This window comes from Alligator mississippiensis, chromosome 1 (assembly GCF_030867095.1).
Source record: "Alligator mississippiensis isolate rAllMis1 chromosome 1, rAllMis1, whole genome shotgun sequence".
Classification (NCBI taxonomy): domain Eukaryota; kingdom Metazoa; phylum Chordata; order Crocodylia; family Alligatoridae; genus Alligator; species Alligator mississippiensis.
Genome location: NC_081824.1, coordinates 171505 through 190785, shown reverse-complemented (window position 1 = coordinate 190785; position 19281 = coordinate 171505). Strand labels below are relative to the sequence as shown.

At 63.0% G+C, this 19281-nt stretch overlaps 2 protein-coding genes across 3 annotated transcripts; both read right to left on the bottom strand.

Annotated features, from left to right (window-relative positions):
• Positions 1–4129: 4129 nt before the first annotated feature.
• UCN (urocortin) lies at positions 4130–4583 on the bottom strand. The gene has a single exon (XM_006273603.2). It carries the CDS (start codon positions 4569–4571, stop codon positions 4296–4298), a length of 276 nt encoding a protein of 91 aa, XP_006273665.1. The 5' UTR covers positions 4572–4583; the 3' UTR covers positions 4130–4295.
• Positions 4584–5649: 1066 nt separating this feature from the next.
• MPV17 (mitochondrial inner membrane protein MPV17) lies at positions 5650–19235 on the bottom strand. Of its 2 annotated transcripts, XM_059727317.1 has the most exons (8): positions 19138–19235; positions 18800–18891; positions 10426–10541; positions 9279–9371; positions 8417–8512; positions 7157–7189; positions 6671–6723; positions 5650–6061 (listed from the first exon to the last, which is right to left on the bottom strand). In XM_059727317.1, the coding sequence occupies exons 2-8, from the start codon at positions 18882–18884 to the stop codon at positions 5992–5994; spliced, it is 546 nt and encodes a 181-aa protein (XP_059583300.1). In that variant the 5' UTR covers positions 18885–18891; positions 19138–19235; the 3' UTR covers positions 5650–5991. The 2 variants fall into 2 exon arrangements, with proteins under 2 accessions (XP_059583300.1, XP_059583307.1); XM_059727324.1 differs by lacking the exon at positions 19138–19235 and having other exon boundaries at positions 18800–19058.
• Between the last annotated feature and the right edge of the window lie 46 nt (positions 19236–19281).

The window sequence follows — 19281 nt, the reverse complement described above, 5'->3', positions numbered from 1 at the left end:
ACAAACTTGATCTCTTTCTTTGACAAAGTAATGACTTGGGTGGATATGGGGAATGCTGTGGATAGAGGGGATCTGGATCTGCAAGACTTCTGACAAGGCCCCACATGGCCTTCTTGTAAACAAAATTGGAGACACATGGGCTGGACAGAAGTACTCCAGGGTAGACAGATAACTGGCTCAATAGCCACAAGCAAAGTACTTATGAGTGGGTCCATGTCAGGGCAGCAGGAGGTTTGAGTGGATTCTCACAAGGGTCTGTCCTGGGCCCAGTGCTATTCAATGCGTTTATGAATGATTTGGATGCTGGCATAGGCAGCTTTGGGAGCAAGTTTGCAGATGACGTGAAACTAGGAAGGATTGCGAGTATGCTGGAGCAGACGAGCGCAATTCAGAAGGATCTCGACAGGTTGTGAAGCTGGGCTGGAGCAACAGGATGAAGTTGAGTATGGACCAATACAAGGTGCTGCAGCTCGGGAGAGTAACTTTTCCACCAGGCACCAGGCGGCAGCAACAAGGCCAGGGTTCAAATTTCAGGGGACCCAATAAGTTTCTCTCACAGAAACCTGGGATCACTGAATTGAACAGGGGGTCTCACCCATACATTGCTTGCAAGAAGGGGGTCTGTGTAAATGCAAAGATCAGATTAATCACAGCAGGTAAAGGCAAAGAAAACCCAAAATGCAATTTGAAACACTGTCAATTGCAAAGTGTTGTCTCTGGTTTGCACATCTTTGGAGAGATTCCACCTGTGCCCAGGCAGTCTGGGACTTGGGGCTTGCTCAAAAGGTTATTTCTAGGGGCCTGCACCCCCCCCATCCCTGCCACTCAGCAACAGGTTGGAGAGGGGGGCCCACACTGGAGAGTCTTAGGAGCTGCTCCTGGGGTTTGCTGTGACGGGGCATTGCTAGTGAGCATTGGTCATTCTGTGGTGCAAGGCTGTAGGATGCAAACCTCCACTTCCATGTGGTGGCTGGGGATGCGGAGTGGCTGTGGTTGCAGTCAGCATAGCGTACCCCCAAATACCTAGTCCTGATCGCACAGCTCTGCTGGGACAGAGAAGATCTGCAAAAAGCTCAGGAGCCAGGCCTACCAGTGGCAATGCCTGGCTGTGTTTCCCCTTCCACCTTGGCTCCTCTGGCTGGGGCACCTCTCTGGGGTCCTTTCTCCTAGCTCCCAGCTCCAGCCCCCTTTTAGCTAACTGTCCTTCCCATGTACCTGGCATGACATCACCCTAGCTTTCCCAGTCTTGCTTTCAGGCCTCCCAACCAATTAATCTAAACGAACACTGCAGACCCTGGCCAACGAGGCCAGGTTTCAGGTATCCTCTGATTTGCAGGCTGTATGAGGGAGACCAGGTTTTCTGGTCTCAACACACAGCGGCGGAAGAGGGGGTCCTAAAACAAATGCCACACAGGTGGGGGCTTTCCTGCCTACTGTCCAGGCAGCATGCTTCCTCCAGATCAACAATCAAGGTATCAGGCAGGGAATGGAGGGGGGTTGATAAAGCCCTGGCTGGGATGATCTAGTTGGGGCTGGTTCTGCTTTGAGCGGGGGTTGGCCTAGATGTGACCTCCTGAGGTCCCTTCCAACCCTCGCTGTCTATGGAAGGACAGATGCAATATTACAGCAAAATAGACAAGGGTCAAACTAAAGCGCACTATTGCACAGAACAATACATGCAGCAAATATGAAACCAAAACATGTTGCAGCACAACATGACAGTACATTTAGTTTTTGCATGCTCCCTACATTTTGTGTGTCTTACAGGAGGAATAATCAAAAGCACAGATACAAAATGGGGGACCCCTGGCTAGATAGCAGCACTGTGAAAAAGGATTGGGGAGTCCTGGTAGATCACAGACTCAATAGGAGTCTGCAGTGTGATGCAGATGCACAAAAGGCCAATGCAGTTTGGGCTCCAGCAACAGAAACATCAGGTGCAAGACACGGGAGGTGATAATGCCTCTGTTTGGCATGGTCAGGTTTTATCTGGATGCTGTGTGCAGTTCTGGGCTCCACATTGCCACAAAAAAGATGTGGAGATGTTAGAGAGGGTCCAGTGGCAGCAAGACATGATTCAGGGCTTGGAAGGCAAGTCATATGAGGAGAGGCTGGAGGATCTGGGCAGGTTTAGCTTGCAGAAAAAGTGCCTAAGAGGGGCCATGACAGTAGCCTGCAAATCCCCAAAGGGCTGCCAGAAAGAAGAGGAAAAGCCCCTCTTCTCTTGCTGCAGAGAGGAGGATGCGGAGCAACGGCTGGAAGTTGCAGCAAAGCAGATTTAGGCTGGAGATCCAGTAACACTTCTTCCCCATCAGAGCAGGGAGGCTGTGGAATAGATGTCAGGGAAGTTGTGGAGTCTCCCTCACTGGAAGTACTGAGAGAGGCTAAACAGCCACTGGGCAGGGATTATCTAGCTGTAGCATGCCTGTGCTCTACTGTGGCATTTCCCAAGCTTCTGGGCTGTGCTGTTTGCCCCTGCCCTCCTTTTCTGCTATGTATATCAGGGTTTTTTTTAAGCCTCCTTCAGGAGCTCTGGGTGATGGCTGCAGCCCAGGCTGGGGACCGTGGTTGGGCTGTGCCAATGATCCTGCTGGGACTTAAACTCAGAGGAGCTTGCCCTTCTGCTCTGCTTTCGGGGTTAGGCTGACACTGCATTTGGGGTCAGGAAGGACCCCCCCCCCCGCCCCCCCTCCCTGATTGGGAGTTTCACTTTCCCCTCTAGCAGGGGGTATAGTTTGTGCCTGGGGTCTCTTCAGTGTCTCTGAACCCTGTGGTAGCAGCAGGACATTGGTGGCTGCGGTTTCCCCCCCCCCTGCTTTTCCTGGGGGCAGGGGTGATGCCTGGGGCTGTCAGAGGTGACTGTGTTGTGTGGCTCCGATGTTGGACATGGGGTTTGTTTGGGCTGGTTTGGACGGGACTGGGCCTGAGCCTGCCTCAGCCCGGGGCTGGACTAGAGGTGACCCCGCAGGTCCCTGCCAGCTCCCCTGCACTAGGCTTTCTGAGACTTTGTGGATCTTCTCCATGGTGCTGCCAACCAGCCTGTCCCCGGCTTGTGTTTGTGGTTGTGCTGCTTCTTCCTGACGCGCAGCCTCTGCACCTTTCAGCACTGAACTTCACCCCGTTGGGCTGCCCCTTGGGAGCTGTCCGGTCGTAGAGACCCTTCCGAGTCACGCTCCCGGCTGCAGCGCGTTCCCCACCAGCCTTCCCGGTCCGTGGGCTGCTCCGGCAGCCCTCGCTTACGGCCTCCGGAGCGTGAATGAGTCTGTGGAGCAGCCCGGGGCCAGGCGGGACCCCAGCAAAAGCCTCCTTCCCACCGGCTTCCGGGGGCTCTCCCGCCCACCAGGAACGCGCACGGGGTCTCGAGGGTCCGGGAGGTCGCCCCGCCTGGGTGCTGCTGCTGCACAGATGTGCCCCAACGTCCGCCCTCCGGGCTGCAGGGAACTGCTGGACCCCAGTCAGCTCACCCTGGGCAGCCCCCAGCCGGGCCCGGGATTGTACAAAAGATGCCCAGCTTCCCGCCCCCTGGGGCCTACTCGCGCAGCCGCGGGACCAAGCCCGACGGGAGCAGGCGGCCGCCCCTGGCTCCCGCGAGGGAGACCCTCCCCCGCGTCCTGCCCGCCCGCCGCTCCCTCCTCCCGGACCGCTGGGATGGGTTGGGCCGCCCCGCTCCGCCCCGGCCCACCCCGCACGCAGCCCGGCTGCTCCCGGCCGCCTCCGCAGACAATTACCGCCGCGCGCTGAGCAAACAGCCCCGAGCGCGGGCGCTGCCCGCAATTAGCGCCCGCCTGCCCCCGCCGCTGCCCCCGCCTGCCCCGCACGCGGTGACTCACGCAGCCTGGGACGGGGGGGAGCCCCTGCGGCCTCAGTCCCTCTTGTCCCCCCCCCGCCAGTTGCGGGGCGCTGCGGTGCCCGCTTAACCCCTTCCCGTCCAGTGAGGAGCAGCGCGGCGCGGCAGAGGCAGGGAAGGCAGTGACACACCCGAGCCGCGCAAAGTCCAGGCCCCGCCCGCGCTGCTGCCCGGCGGGGGGTCGTACTCGGACCGCGGCTCCTCGTCCCGCGCCGCCTAATCCTCGCCCCCACGGCCCGGCCCCAGCACTGCGCCCACCCCACGCAGACTTCCAGACACGGGGGGTTTCCAACACGTTTTATTAGAAAATCGCGGCGTCTCCGCGGCTCCAGCCCAGCCCCGGCCCCGGCGCGGGGGAGGCAAGGGGCGCGGGCCCCGCTCCCGGGACGCTGCGGGCGGCGGGCACGTCCCCTCGCTGTGCGTGGGCCCTGTAGGCCGGGCGGCGCCGCTACTTGCCGACGGCGTCGAGGACCAGGCGGTTCTGCTCGGCCTGGGCGCGCTGGCTCTGCGTCCGCGCCAGGCGCAACATGTGCCGCAGCAGGTGGAAGGTCAGGTCGATGGAGAGCGGCGGCTCCTCGCGCCGCGTCCGCCCAGGCCCTGGCCCTGGCCCTGGCCCCGGCTCCCGCTCCCGGCCCGAGTCCCCATGGGCAGCGCCGTCGGGGGGCAGCAGCGCCAGCAGCAGCAGCAGCGACGGCAACAGCAGCGCCAGCAGTGCCTGCCTCATGCTGGGGACGGCCGGGACCTGCGGACACGGCGGCGTTAGGCGCAGCAGGCGGGTGGCGGGCAGCTTCCCGGAGCGGCGGCCCCAGGCCCCACCTGAAGTTGCCCGGCGGGCGCAGGGCACGGGACACCGAGTGGCTGACTCTCGCCCCCCGCCTCCCGCCGGGGCGCCCAGCCCCGCAAGCTCCCCGCCGGGCGCCGGGACTCGGTGCCGCTGCCCCGGGAGCCGCAGCCCAGCCCGCCCCTCCCGCGCCGCTCCGGCCGACCCTACCTGGAGACCTGGAGCGCGGAGCGGGTCCGGCCGGCGGCGGGGATGCGGCGCGGCGCGGGGCGGCGACGGGCGGGAGGCTTTTATAGCGCCGGGAGCTCCCGTTGACGTCAGTGCGGGACGGCCGCGGAGTCGAGCGGTGGCGGGAGCCCGGGGTCCGGCCGGGCGTGGCCGGGCGCTGCCGCCGGGGACCCCCTCCCCGGGCGCAGGGGCAGGCTTTGCCCTGCGCCCTATGAGCCGTTCCACGTGGCTGTCGGGGCCCCGGGGGCGCAGGAAGGGCAGCGCCCGGGGGCGGCGGCCTCGAGGAGATGCCCCCGTAGGCCCCTGCACCCCTCCGTACTGACCCCGCCCCGCCCCGCCCCGGCCCCGGCGCTCTCCGCTGTCCGCGGTGCTGAAGTGTGCGAAGCGCGGCCTCCACCACCCCCCATCCCCTCTCGGCCCGGCCCCACCCCGGCCAGCACAGCTCCACCCCACGCCTGGCCTGGGTGCCCCCCTGTCCCCCCCCACGACTGGGGCTGCGCGGGGTGCGGTGCTGGACACCCGCCCAGTGGTCCGCAGCAGGCACGGAAGAAGGGACTCCCACGGCCACCCGCGCCCCAGCTGCGATGCCCTGAGCCCTGTCTTGCAGTGCCATGTCAGCTGGAACAGGGAGTGGGACACCTGCTTGGACCCGCCGTGTCCCCCTGTGCATGGTGCCTGGAGCTGAAGGGGACCAGGTCTCCAAAAGCCTTGGCAGCACCCAGCCCCTTCACTGCAGGTTCTGCATACGGTTCATGACACTCCCAGGGTGGACACAGGGACAGGAACCCAGCACTCATCCACCACATTTTATTGTCCCCAGTGGGGCTGTCTCAGCATAGCCCTGCATAGAGGGATGGAGGGGCGGGTGGGGCAGCACAGCTCCCTCCACAGCATGATTTGGGCTCAGTCAGGGCTGGGGCCAGGCCTGTGCTGGGGCAGTCGTGGTGCCACACCTTGGGCCCTGTGCTGCCTCTTTGATGAGTCTGGCTGGGGTGGACCTGCGATGGGGCTCCCAGCCCCTTCCATGCTGTGGACGACCCCTGAGGACCAGCACAGCATGGTGGGAGAGGGAGCGGGACCCAGGCCATGGGGTCACCGGAGAAGCATGGGCAGCCATGTGGGATGTGTTGGGGGCTCATGGCTGGTTCGCCTTCCAGGAGAGGTAGGAGTTCCAGATGATGGCAACGCACTGCACCACGGCTAGCCTGAGGGCAGACAAGAGGGACCAAGAGGTCAGAGTAGGGCAGTCCTGTGTCAGATCAGCAAACTGGGGTCCTGGGGAAGCCAGCCCATGCAGGGAGGGGAGCTGGTGGGGAAGGGTCCAGACTCCTGCCCTGATGTTCCAAGGGTCAGGGTCCCTCTCCCCAGCCCAGGCAACAGTCCAGGCTCCCAGTGGGACAAGCCCAAGCCACCCCCACTCTCAGGATGTAACATCTCCCTGGGGCAGGGGCAGGAGGGGGTACAGTAGGTGCCAGGACACCACCCTCCCCCCATGTAGGCTAGAGCACAGGGCTTGGGGCATGGTTTGGGGGGTCCAAGGAGCAACAGCACTATGACAGGGTCATAGTGCCGGAGGCCAGGGGCACAGGGGCAACTGGGAAGTGCTGGGCCAGTAGAAGGAGGGGCAGTTGTGGGGGGACTTGCACGGGGTACAAGGCATGCTGGGGTCTTTGGGCTGGGTAGGGGAGCTGGATGTGTGGGGGTTGTTCTGCCTGGAGGCCTGGACAGGGCCAGGGGGTGCAGGAAGGGGAAGGCACCTGGGCTAGGAGGGTGCTGGACCAGCAGGGGGAGGGTGCAGTGTGACCTGCTCATACCTGTAGTTCAGGGGGATGAAGTAGAAGTTGGCAACCTGCACTGCCGGCCAGATCTGGGAGACAGGCATAGCGGGTGAGGAGTACAGAGGCCTTCACCCTACCTGGGGCAGGGCAGGGCTGCCGCCACATACCCTTCCCCTCCTGCCCATTTCCCCCACCCCAGCACTGGCTCCTACCCCACCTCCCTGGACCCCCCACCGGATTTGGGTAAAGCCCACTGCAAGCTTCTGCTGGGAGTCCAGTGATAGGGGCAGTGGGCAGGAGGCCCACTGGGGGCCAGGGCGGGTGGGGAGTTCTGGCTGCCTAAGCATGAGCCCCAAGGTGGGCTGGGCCTTGCATGTGACAGCGCAGGGGGTGCACTGCCAGCCCACTGGAAACCAGCGTGCATCAGTGGGGGCACAGCTTTCAGTCTCCTGCTGTGCAGATCTAAGCACTTGTTCCATGATCACCTGGGCGCAACCCCCCTCCCCTCCCCCAGGCACTTACATAGTAGTTGGTGACAAGGGTATCAGCATAGTCCTGCAGGCAGAGAAGGGCTGGTCAGTGCTCACGTGGCCCCTTGGGCAAGCCCTGCCCCCCTTGGGCCCAAGGCCAGGGGCCTGCAGAGGTCATGTGGGGGATGAGGGCTCCTGCTATGGCCCCCAATGAATGGCTGCTTAAGATGTGGCTGCAGCTGCCACACAGCCTGTGGCAAGCAAAGCGCTCCCCACCCCCTGTGCTGTGTGGGCCAAGCCCCCAGCTCTCGGTACCCAGGTCTGGATTCTGGATGGGGGTGTAAGAGCCATGGGCAGGAACGGGTCATTCCCAAGTACCTGGCACCTGGGGGCCATGATTAGACCTGGGTGCGGGGGATGCCCTGCCCTGAAGTCCCCTGTCCAGCCCAGCACAGCCCAGCCCCAGAGGGTCATGCCCCAGGGCAGAGGGTAAAGATGGACCGCCCTGGCCCTGCAACCCCTATGCGAGGCAGGCCATCTGCCTGCAGGTTTGGCTGCTCTGTGCAGCAGGCAGGACCTCAGCTCCCCCACTCTGCCAACGAGTGCCTGTAGGAGTGGCAGGCCCCCCTGGGGACATGGGGACTCTGCCCACAGCTCTCAGTGGACAAGTGCCCTGGGCAGCTGTGCTCGCTAGCCTGCAGCCAGCCAGGGCGCTGATGTCCATTGCCTGCCTGCTGCAGCAGCCAAGGGGGGATGCTGTCCTGGCAGGGCAGGTTGGGGGCAGTCCACTCCACTGGGGGGTGCTGGGCTGTAGGGCGCAGGCAGGGAGACCCACTCTCCCGCCATGCCAGGAAGGACAGACACTGTTGGCCCTATGACTCACACCAGGGTCACCTGTTCCCGCCGTGAATCACACCCAGACTCACTGACTCAGCCGCTTGCGTTGGTTTTGGGAGACCTGGAGGCCTGAGCCATCACACTAATGGCTTTGGCAGAGGCAGCCAATAGCAGTGCCTGGCGCACCCTCACCCATGGGACCAATGCCCAGTACCTGTCCCTGCTGCTATGGGGCCAAGGGATGCCCCTGCTGAGCCTCCCCATTACCCCCACTGGGGCCTTCCCTGCACTATGGGGACGGGGCCTCCTAGTCCGCATTGCCAAGGTCAGGGAAAGACCCTGCAGTGGTCAGGCTGCCTCTACAGAGGACAGGGATGGACAGGGCACTGCGGCCACTCTGCCTCAGCACCTGTGGGACTGAATGAAAAGGGGCTGGGCCCAGCCCTTTGCCCCCAGCACAGCCCCAGGGACTCACTCGCTGGATCTTTTCCCAGTTCTCTTTTGCAGACAGACTGTTGACCGCACCGGCGACGGCAAGGAAGCTGCCGAGGAAGATCGGGGCGAAGCCAGCCTGTGGAGGAAGTGGGTGAGTGCCACAGGGCAGGGCTGGCCCAGAGCATCCCTGTGCCCTGGCCCCACCCCCTGCAGACGGGTAATGGGGATCCGTGGAGCACTGCAGTGGGGGGAGTGAGGGGATGGGTCCAGGCTGCCTCAGGCTAAGCACATGTGGCTCATCAGCCCTAGCAGAGTTGCTTGCACTGGTTTTGGGGGCCCTGAGGCCTGAGCCATCACAGAAGTGGTTTTGGGAGAGGCAGTTCAACAGCAGTGCCTGATGCACCCTCACCCATGGGACCAGCGTCCAGCACCTGCTCCTGTGGGACCAAGGGCTGCCCCTGCTGAGCCTCCCCCTTACTCCCACTGGGGTCCTCCCTGCACTCTGTGGGGACAGGGCGTGCATTGCCAAGGGCAGGGAATGGCCCCACAGCGCTTGGGCTGCCCCTACAGAGGACAAGGACGGGCAGGGCACTGCGGCCACCCAGCCTCAGCACCTGTGGGGCTGAATGGAAAAGGGCTGGGTCCAGCCCCCTGCCCCCAGCACAGCCCCAAGGACTTGGCCAGAGTAGAAGGGAGTGCAGGACCTGCTGTGCTGAGCATTTGAACCACAGGGAACTGATGCCCCCAGTGCCAGGGGGACTGTGAGGCTCACAGTGGGGGACTGAGGCTGGGCCCTGCCCAAGCCCAGAGGACACCTGGCACCTGCACACACGAGTCACAGCAATGCCCACCTCTGCTCCATGCACACCAGCCCTGCCTCTCCCCATGAAGGCAGCACCCACCTGGTCCAGCACCATCTTCTTCACGGCCGCTGTCTTCGTGGTGCCAAGGACAAGCCGATCCAACAGCTTGTACCAGCCTCCCACCACAGGGCCCTGTGGGGAGCTGGGGGTCAGAGGGCTCTGCACCATTGCCAAGGGGCAGGGGAGGGCACCAGCTTGGGCCGTGCATTTCTGTCTGCACTCATAGCTCCTGGTACTACAGCCAGGGCCTGTGGATGGACTGCCAGGCCCTGCCATGGGCACAGCCAGGGCAAGCAGCCTCTGCAGCAGGAAGGTCCCTGGGGGCAGCCAGAGGGTACCCCCCCACACACTCCCTCCAGCTGGTTCCTGTCCTGCCCCATGGCAGGGCCCTGGTGAAGGGATATAGCTTGTAAGCTGTGAGCTGGGTACCCTGGTCCCTGGCTCCTCTAGTTGTGGCTGGTGGCTCTGGCATGCTCTGTGCCCTGGCAATGTGGCCCTGCCCCGGCCACCCAGCTGGGTCCCACAGGTGCTGCCTGCCCCATACGCCTGTCTGCAGGGGGACACTGTCCTGGGGATGGGGGGTCTTGGGAGCAGGAAGGGGGACAGAGGCTGCCTGGCTAGCACTGCTCCCAGCCACTCACCACTGCAAAGGCAGCGAGCTGGGGAGCGCCACAGCAAGATGGGGCAGGCAGGCAGCTCCCGGTGCAGAGCCCCAGGGCAGCAGGGTGAAGTGGGAGCAGCTGGGAGCCAGAAAGAGCCAAGCTCACACCGGAGCTGCTGCCTGGCAGGAGCAGGGAGTGGGGTGGGGACTGGGGCACCCACAGGGGCTAGCATTGCTCATGGAGGTGGCTGGCTGGTCCAGGCTCCCAGAAGAAAGCTGGGAGCTGTTCCAGCCCTGGGGAACAAGGCTGCTAGGTGTCCAAGTGGCACAGCAGGGAGCAGGCTTCTTGCACAGGCCTCTCTCTGCTCAGTGCCTGGCACAGGGGCCAGCTGCAGGAGATATGTCAGTGGCCCATGCCAGTGGGCAGCAAGAGCTCCTCCCCAGCCCTGGAGACTTTGCCTGTCCCCCTCACCCCCCTCAAGCCTGGCAGAGCCCGTGCCAGAGGCCCTGGTCCCGAAGCCCTGGTGGGGTCTCTGGCCACAGCTCTGCACAGGGTTGCACCATGAGGCCGGGCTGGGCACTCACCACAAAGCAGAAGCCGATTGCCATCATCCTCAGGGTCCTGCGGCCACTGTGCCTCCTCAGGCCTTTCTGCTCTACCAGCTGCTGAGAGACCACATCTCCAACGCCCATCAGGGCCCCTGGGCAGAGCAGGGACACAGTGCTGAGACAGGGCTGTGCCCACTTGCCTCCTCCAGGGAACTGCCAGGCTGGGCCAGACCATGGCAGCACCAGACAACCAAAGCAGGTGAAACCAGTGTCACTGGCACAGCGTGACTTAGCACCTGGGAGACCAGCTGGTGGGGCCCACAGGCAGGGACCCAGGCCAGACCTGCAGCTGGGTCAGCCCTGCCAGCACCTGGCCACTTGCGAGAGCAGTGGACATCTTCCATGCCCAGAGACTGTCTAACCCCTTAGACCCCAATCCAGTGCTGCAGCACAGCCTAAATCAGTCTTTCCCTGGACCCAGCAGTCAGGAGTCCTTGGTCACCATTCAGCTGCCATGGGTTGCATAGGGGATAGTGGAGCCTTTCCTGAGTCCAGCAGAAGAGGCTGAGCTGGGTGCCAGCAGGCTGAGCTGCTCAGGGGTCTGTGCCCTCGACAGTATCACACTGTGCTCCAGCAGCCCTGCAAGGTGCCTCACCAGGTCGGAGAGGTACCAGGGGGCTGGGCCCAGGGAGGCCTGGCTACACCCTTGCCAAGCTGAGCCCAGGAGAGCCGAAACTGGAGTCAGGCCCAGTGGGTCCTCACCAGGCCAGAAGGGAGTTAGGGAGCTGGGCCCACTGGGGCCTGGTTGGGCCCTCACCAAGACAGCCAGGAGCCATAGGACTAGGCCCAGCCAGGTGCCAGCAGCTGCCAGTGCAGCATTCCTGTGCCAGCAGCTGCTGATGTCACATGCTGGTGCTGGTGCTAGTACAGGCTGAGCTGGCACTGGTGTAGTCCAGGTCGGTTGCTGTTTGGCTTTAGAAACTTGACTCAGAGAGGTCACTGCTGCTGCTGGTGCCTGCACTGCCTGCCTTTTCCAGAGCTGGTGCTACCCAGCCCTACGCCCTGACAGGAGTTGGTGCCTGTTGGCAGGAGTGGGGTCACCACTTGTCTGTTGATTGTGGCCGCAATAGCAAAGAAGCCACTAAAGAAGCTGGCCTATGAGCCCGGGGACCCCCAGGGAAGCGGGTGGGAAGTCCTTAGCTGCTTCCCCAGGCCTCTGAGGGTAGTAAGCAGTGGCAAGGGCAGGGTGAGCAGGGGACTAGCCCTGGGCACCAACTGGTAGGGGACACCTGTAGCCTGCCTCCCACCCCGCCCCCAGCTTTGTCACAGGAGGAGCAGCCCTGTGCCCAGGATGGGAGGGGGGAACTGAGCACCAGGAGCTGGAACAGCCACAAGTCAATGTGGAGGAGCCAGCAATGGAACCCAGGTGTCTGGGCTGCAGGGGCCCAACAAGGCACCAGGATGGGCTACTGCCCACCCCCAGCTTCTGAGGGAGCAGTGCAGGCCCAAGGCACTCCCCAGAGCCTCATCCTATGGGGAGCAGGGAACAAAGCTCTGGGGAGCTGGACACTGGAGCAAGAGCAAAGGGCGCAGGCACGGCAGGGCCTGTGCGAGCCTCCCATGCAGGACACAGGCGGCAGCTGCAGGAAGTGGAGAAGGAGGAATGGATTGGGGGCGAGGGGCTGCTTACCATGGAAGTTGCTCAGGCTATGGCCAGCACTAGCCAGGGAAGGCAGGAGGCTTCCCCAGCATGACCACCCATGGGGTAAGGGGACGTGCAGGCCTGTGGAGGCACTCAGCCACAGGTTGTCACGGGCCATGGCAGTGCTCCTGAGGCCATGAGCAGGCTGCATCCCACACTCATTGAGAACGCTGCAGCCGTGCCTGCCTCATTCATGGCAAGGGCATGCAGGCAGATGGGGCTGCCTGCCAGGCGTGACGGACACGCGGGGCCAGTGCCAGGAGGCGCCCGCGTCCCCTGCGTGGAGATGGATGTCCCGCGCCGCGGTGACTTCACCGCTCGCTCACACTTGGGCCAGTGCCAACCCCCCGCCCCCTGCACAGGGATTGCCCAGGCGACGAGGCCATTAGCCCTGATTGATTTCCCTGTGCGATGGACACAGGGCAGGGGGGAGGGGCTGAAGCATGGGCTCAGTGGCAGTGGGAAGGTTGGGGGCTACACCCATGGGGCAGGAGAACTGTGGGCCTGGCCCCCATGCACAGAGCCAGCCCATCTCAGCATGGCATCTTTGGCCACAGGCTGCTTTGTGGGGCAACCCCAACTTGGGGCAGAACAGTAGCCAGCATAGCCGCTGCCAAGAGCAACAGGCCAAGCTGCAGCCTGTGAATGAGGGATGCGAGGCAGCCTGGGGCTGCAGGGGCTCTACTCCTAGTGCTGCAGTGCCCAGTGGGCGGCTGGTGGGACAAGGAGGGATGCTCCTGCTGCCCTCCTGGCTGTGCCCAGGTCACAGCCAGGGCATGGGGATCGCCAAGGCTTGTTTCATTGGGTGCTAAGTCTTGGGGTAGGCATCCCAGGTACAGCAGGCGGGGGCAGGTCACACTCCCCAGCTTCCGGGGCGGGGGGAGGTCTGCCCAGGTGTGTGGGGCCCACTTGGCTCAGGGCACCGCCTGGCAGAGCCGCGGCTGCTTCTCATTCTGGCCTCGGGCCTGGAAAGAGCCCAAGTTTAAGTAGGCCATGGTGTCTGCGGTGCACGCAGCCGCGATTAGATCATCATCCACTGTCCATTTGCAAATTGCCCTCACCAGGAACACCACGGCTGCTCGCACTAGCATAGCCACAAGGTCATGGCGACAGCCATGGGCTGCTCCCCACACTGCCTTCCCCAGCTGTTCCGCTCCCCACCCGAGACACACATTCATAGATTCATAGATGTTAGGGTCGGAAGGGACCTCAATAGATCATCAAGTCCGACCCCCTGCATAGGCAGGAAAGAGTGCTGGGTCTAGATGACCCCAGCTAGATACTCATCTAACCTCCTCTTCAAGACCCCCAGGGTAGGGAGAGCACCACCTCCCTTGGGAGCCCGTTCCAGACCTTGGCCACTCGAACTGTGAAGAAGTTCTTCCTTATGTCCAGTCTAAATCTGCTCTCTACTAGCTTGTGGCCATTGTTTCTTGTAACCCCCGGGGGCGCCTTGGTGAATAAATCCTCACCAATTCCCTTCTGTGCCCCCGTGATGAACTTATAGGCAGCTACAAGGTCGCCTCTCAACCTTCTCTTGCGGAGGCTGAAAAGGTCCAGTTTCTCTAGTCTCTCCTCGTAGAGCTTGGTCTGCAGGCCCTTGACCATACGAGTTGCCCTTCGCTGTACCCTCTCCAGGTTATCCGCATCCTTCTTGAAGTGTGGCGCCCAGAATTGCACGCAGTACTCCAACTGCGGTCTGACCAACGCCCTATAGAGGGGAAGTATCACCTCCCTGGACCTGTTTGTCATGCATCTGCTGATGCACGATAAAGTGCCATTGGCTTTTCTGATGGCTTCGTCACACTGCCGGCTCATGTTCATCTTGGAGTCCACTAGGACTCCAAGATCCCTTTCCACCTCTGTGCCACCCAGCAGGTCATTCCCTAGGCTGTAGGTGTGCTGGACATTTTTCCTCCCTAGGTGCAGCACTTTGCATTTCTCCTTGTTGAACTGCATCCTGTTGTTTTCTGCCCACTTGTGCAACCTATCCAAGTCTGCTTGCAGCTGTTCCCTGCCCTCCGGCATGTCCACTTCTCCCCATAGCTTTGTGTCATCTGCAAACTTGGACAGAGTACATTTCACTCCCATGTCCAAGTCGCTGATGAAGACATTAAAGAGTATCGGTCCAAGGACCGAACCCTGCGGGACCCCACGGCCCACACCCTTCCAGGTCGAGACCGGCCCATCTACCACGACTCTTTGGGTGCGACCCTCTAGCCAATTCGCCACCCACCGGACTGTGCAGTCATCCACATCACAGCCTTTTAACTTGTTCACCAGTATGGGGTGGGATACCGTAAGGAAGGCCTTCCTGAAGTCTAAGTATACGACATCCACCCCTCCTCCTGTGTCCAGGCATTTTGTAACCTGGTCATAGAAAGAGACTAGGTTGGTCAGGCACGATCTGCCCGCCACAAACCCATGCTGGTTTCCCCTCAGCATAATTTGTCCTGCCGGGCTCTCACAAATGTGAGCCTTGATAATTTTTTCAAATACTTTACCAAGGATGGAGGTGAGACTGACCGGCCTATAGTTGCCCGGGTCCTCCTTCCTCCCCTTTTTGAAAATGGGGACCACGTTAGCCCTTTTCCAGTCCTCCGGGACTTGGCCCGTGCGCCACGAGCATTCGAATATTCCCACCAGTGGCTCTGCAATGACGTCGGCCAGTGCCTTCAGCACCCTCGGATGGAGCCCATCCGGGCCTGCCGACTTAAAGGCATCCAGTTCTTCCAAGTGACTCTGCACCACCTCAGGATCTACGCATGGAAGTCTGGCGCCTTGCTGCTGCCTCTCCACAACCCCAGTGAGAGACCTGTCGTGCCCCTCGCTTAGGAACACTGAGGCAAAGAACTCGTTGAGGAGTTCAGCCTTGTCCCCCCTATCTGTCACCAATTGTTTCTGCCCATTTAGCAGCGGTCCTATTCCTCCCTGGGCCTTCCTTTTACTCCCAATATATCTAAAAAACAATTTCTTGTTGTCCTTTACTTGGGTTGCCATCCTCAGCTCCATGGTAGCTTTGGCCCGCCTAACTGCCTCCCTACAAGCATGAGCAGAGGAGGTATATTCATCTTTAGTGATCTCACCCTGTTTCCACTTTTTATGTGCTCCCCTTTTGGCCCTTAGGCTGCCCTGGATTTCTCTGGTCAGCCATGGAAGCCTCCTGGCCCCTTTCCCTCTTTTGCCTCGCTCAGGGATCGTCTTGCTTTGTGCCCAAAGGATCGTTTCCTTTAGGCACAGCCACCCTTCTTGGGCACCCATCCCATCAAAACTCCTACTCTGCAGTGCTTCCTTGACTAATCACCTGAGTGCAATGAGATCAGCTTTCCTAAAGTCTAGCACTTTCACCCTACTAGTTACCTTACCCACATTGAAGCACCCCTACACCTCCTCCCTGGCCTGCTGGTCCTGCTGCTGCAGGACGCAGGGACTGAGATGCCTGCCCTGGGCGCAGGCTGGACCAGGTCACCAGAGGACACTGGCAGTGTGCTGGCACATGTTCAGTGCCCACCGTGATTGCCTGGCACAGCTCTGCTGGTCCCTGCTGTAGCCCCTGGGTTAGCTGCCACCTACTAGCTCCCCCCAAGCCCTCATATCCAGGCATCTCCCTGCCCACCAGCCCCACAGCACCTAGCAGGTAAGATGGGACCAGTCCCCTAGGGTGACAGCGAGGGGTCTTGGACAGCCCTTCTCTGGGTGCACCTGGTGCTACAAGCTCACAAGACTGGCAGCGCTCTGTGCCCACATTGGCTAGGACAGGACCTGGGTGGCCACAGAACAAGTGCCACAGCCTAGGGCTCATGCAGGACAAGGGAGAGCCAGCAGCTCTACCGTGCCTTCACCAGGGTCCCAGGAAACTGCAAGGGAGAGAGTGCCGCACTGTAAGCCAGGCCTGGCTTAGGTGACATGGCAGCTGATGGGGGCAGGGGGCCAAGGCTTACATGGTATCCACACCCTCTGCGTGTCCATGGCAGAAGCAGCCTATGGGGCAGGCAGCTCCCATGCAGCCAGGGCTGTCCACGAAGGGAAGAGACGGCGCCACCAGCCACCTGCACATCAGACCTGCCCCAGGCCAGCCCAGCAACCTGAGGCAGAAGGGACAGCCCCTGGCAGGGAAGCCCCACTGCATGCCTCCCTCCCAGCAGAAGCCTTCACAGCCCACAGCACAAAGCCAGTGAGGTCCCAGGTACAGACGCCTGCTTCCGAGAGCCAGATGCTCTGCAGAGGCAGGAGAGTTTCTGCAGTGCAGCCTCCTCCTGCAGAACTTGCCCCTGTGGCTGGCAGAGCTGCCCCACGTGATCGGGGACAGGTGCAGGGGCTTCTCTGCCCTGCTGGCACCCAGTGTGTAGAGGGCCAGGTCTCCCTCACGTCAGAGCCACGGGCCAACAAGACCAGCTGCCCAGGGCTCTGCAGGCTCCTTGCCAGGGCCAGATCAAAGTTGCGTGGGCAACTGCCTGCACTGGGTCAGGAGCATTGTGGCCTGTCTCTGGGCAGCAGTGGGGCTAGGCAATGCCCAAGCCCCCTCCAGCCACACCCAGGATCCTGAGATTCCTGTGCCCCAAGAGACACACTGACATCATCCCATGGCCTGACCCAAGAGATGGCTGGCAGCAGCAGCCCAGGTCTTGGGGGACGGGCCCCAGGAGGGCAAGGTGACCTGGTGAACAGGGCAGTTACGAGCAGCTCCACAACCTGAGGCCAGATGAGAGGCACTGTCCGGCCCAGGCCGGGGGGATTAGGACACAACTGCCACAGCGAGTGCCTGCAGCTCTGCTCGAGTCCTGCATAACCACTGCACCTGGGACCCACACAGCCAGGCCACTGCCAGACCTGCCTGAGGCCAAGGCTGAACAGCTTTGCCTGGCAGCAGGAGTGTTCCTCAGGGCAGGGCACTCCTGGTTGCAGTGGGGGCTCACAGGGAAGGAGCTGGCATGTGCACAATGCGCTTTCACGAGCCCACGCCTGCTCCATGCAGTGGGGCAGGGAGTGCATCCAGGCTGGTGGCATGCACCAAAGGTGGTTGGTGCACTACAGCAACCCCACAGGCCGCATGCTCACCTCTGCTGCCAGGCACTGCCTTCCCCTTGGCCACAGAGAGCGCAGCCACCTGCCTCTGACCCCATAGGCCTGGCCCCAGCTCCAGCCAGCTCTGGGGATGGGACCTGGGCACCTGAGGCCAGCTGCTCTCCCCAGGGCTCTGCCTCCTGGGGGGCGAATGAGCTGATAGCAGTGTGGGGGAGGGGGGGCCTGGGAGGAGGCAGTGTGTCCTTGAGGCTGGTGGAGACATTTGCGTGATTGGGCTGGCACACCTGGCCCTGTGCCAGCACCGCGATTTATTCCACCTTCCGGGCAAGTGGCAAGGCGACAACCCTTTTAGGGAGATTAAATTGGTCCGGCAGGGTGCTGAGCGTGGGTGCTGAGAGCCATCAGCAGGCCCCACCCACAGGAGGTGCCCATGGACACATGTGCCATGCTCTGCCCAGCACACGGCTTCATGTGTGAGGGCAGAGCCCAGCAGCGGGGCTCCCTGCCCAGGTGTACGGGACAGGCCCCTAGGCGTGCGGGGTCGCGGGTGGCCCCGCTCCCTGTGCTGGCTAGTCCAGGGGCAGGAAAACTCCTTGGAAACCTACACCCACCTGTGCATGGGGCTGGGCTCAGCCCAACCGTCCACAGCTTGCAGAGGTCACCTGGGTGTAACTCAGCCACCGTGGGGCACGGGCCCATCACGTGGCCACTGCAGACACACTGACAGAGGGGCTGCCCTGCGTTCCTGGTCCCAGTGGAGGAAGGGGTCCCCCGGCCAGCCTGCGACAGCCCCGTGCTGAGCCCAGAGCTCCCCCTGGGCCGCTGCCATCTCCCCGCCTGCGAGGGCTCTGGGCAAAAGTCAGCGGCATAACATCCTGCAGCAGGGCAGGGCTGTTCTGCCCCGCACAGGCCCCGACCCAGCGACAGGAAGGTCCAGCAGCTCCCTGGGCAGACGCGAGGCACTTATGTAGGGGAGCCCAGGGCGGGCTGGAGAGCAGCTGGCACCAGCCTGGCTGGTGGGGCGTCCCCCCTATGCCTCCTCTGAGCCCCATGGGTCCTGGTCCTCTCAGCCCTCCCCGAGCCCTCTGCGGCTGCCGGCTTCTTGGGGCGGGGCGGGGCGGGGCAGGGGTGTCAGACCAGACGTGGCACCCAGGAACCTTAGGTCTAAATCTGGGGCTGGGCAGCACCAGGCACCTCGGCCCGTGCTCACACCCGGAGCCCCATCGCGCCTCCCACCCGCTGGTGGCTCCTGCACCCCTCCCCCCCAGGCGGGTTCGACCCCTTGGGCCTCTCCAGACACTGCTGGCATTGACCACCCGAGGCAGTTGCCAGGACGAATCTGCACTAGCCCCTGCCCCCGCGCCCACCCGCCCGGACCTGAGCAGCAGGAGGGGAGCCGAGGGCCCGGTTCTCGCCAGCAGGCGCGGGAGCCGGGGCAGCCCAAGCGCCTCCCGCAGGGCAGGGGCCGAGGCAGGCGCAGGTGTCTGGGCAGCACCAGCTCCGGGCGGGGGGGGGGGGGGGCAGCCGCCCCTGCCCCGCAAATCACAGACTGGGGGGGGACCTCGTGGGACTCGCAGCCCCGGGAAGGGAAGGGAAGGGAAGAGCCGAGCTCTGCGCCCCGCCCCCGCCGGGGCACGCACGCGGGGCGGGGACACGCACGTGGAGCGGGCCCGCCCCCCTTACCGGCCGTGGTGATCTGCACGGTCCAGGGCCGCCGCGCCAGGAGCCGCCCGTAGCCTCGCCACAGCTGCAGCCAGCGCGCCGCCATGCCCGGCCTGCGGGAGCGCGCGTCAGCCCAGCCCGGCCGGACCCGGGGGGGGGGGGGGAGAGGCCGGGCGGGGCCGGGCCAGGCCGGGCCGCGCGGGGGGAATGAGGGGGGGGGGCGTCTCGGCACGGGCCGTCACTGAGCCGTTGTCATGGCAACAGCGCAGCGCCCCGCCGCCCGGAAGCAGCCGGCGCTGAGCCAGTTCCTGGGCGCCCACGTGGTGTCCCCCCGCCCCGTCGTGGCGTTACTCGCTCACCTGGACTACGACGTAGCAGTGGCGTCACGAACGGGGCACCCGGGAATGACACGCCCTCCCTGAAGCCCAGCCCTGGAGGACTTCCGCCCGCAGGACTTCCGGCTCTTGAATTCCCCCCCCCCCCCCCCGCGTAGTAGTCACGTG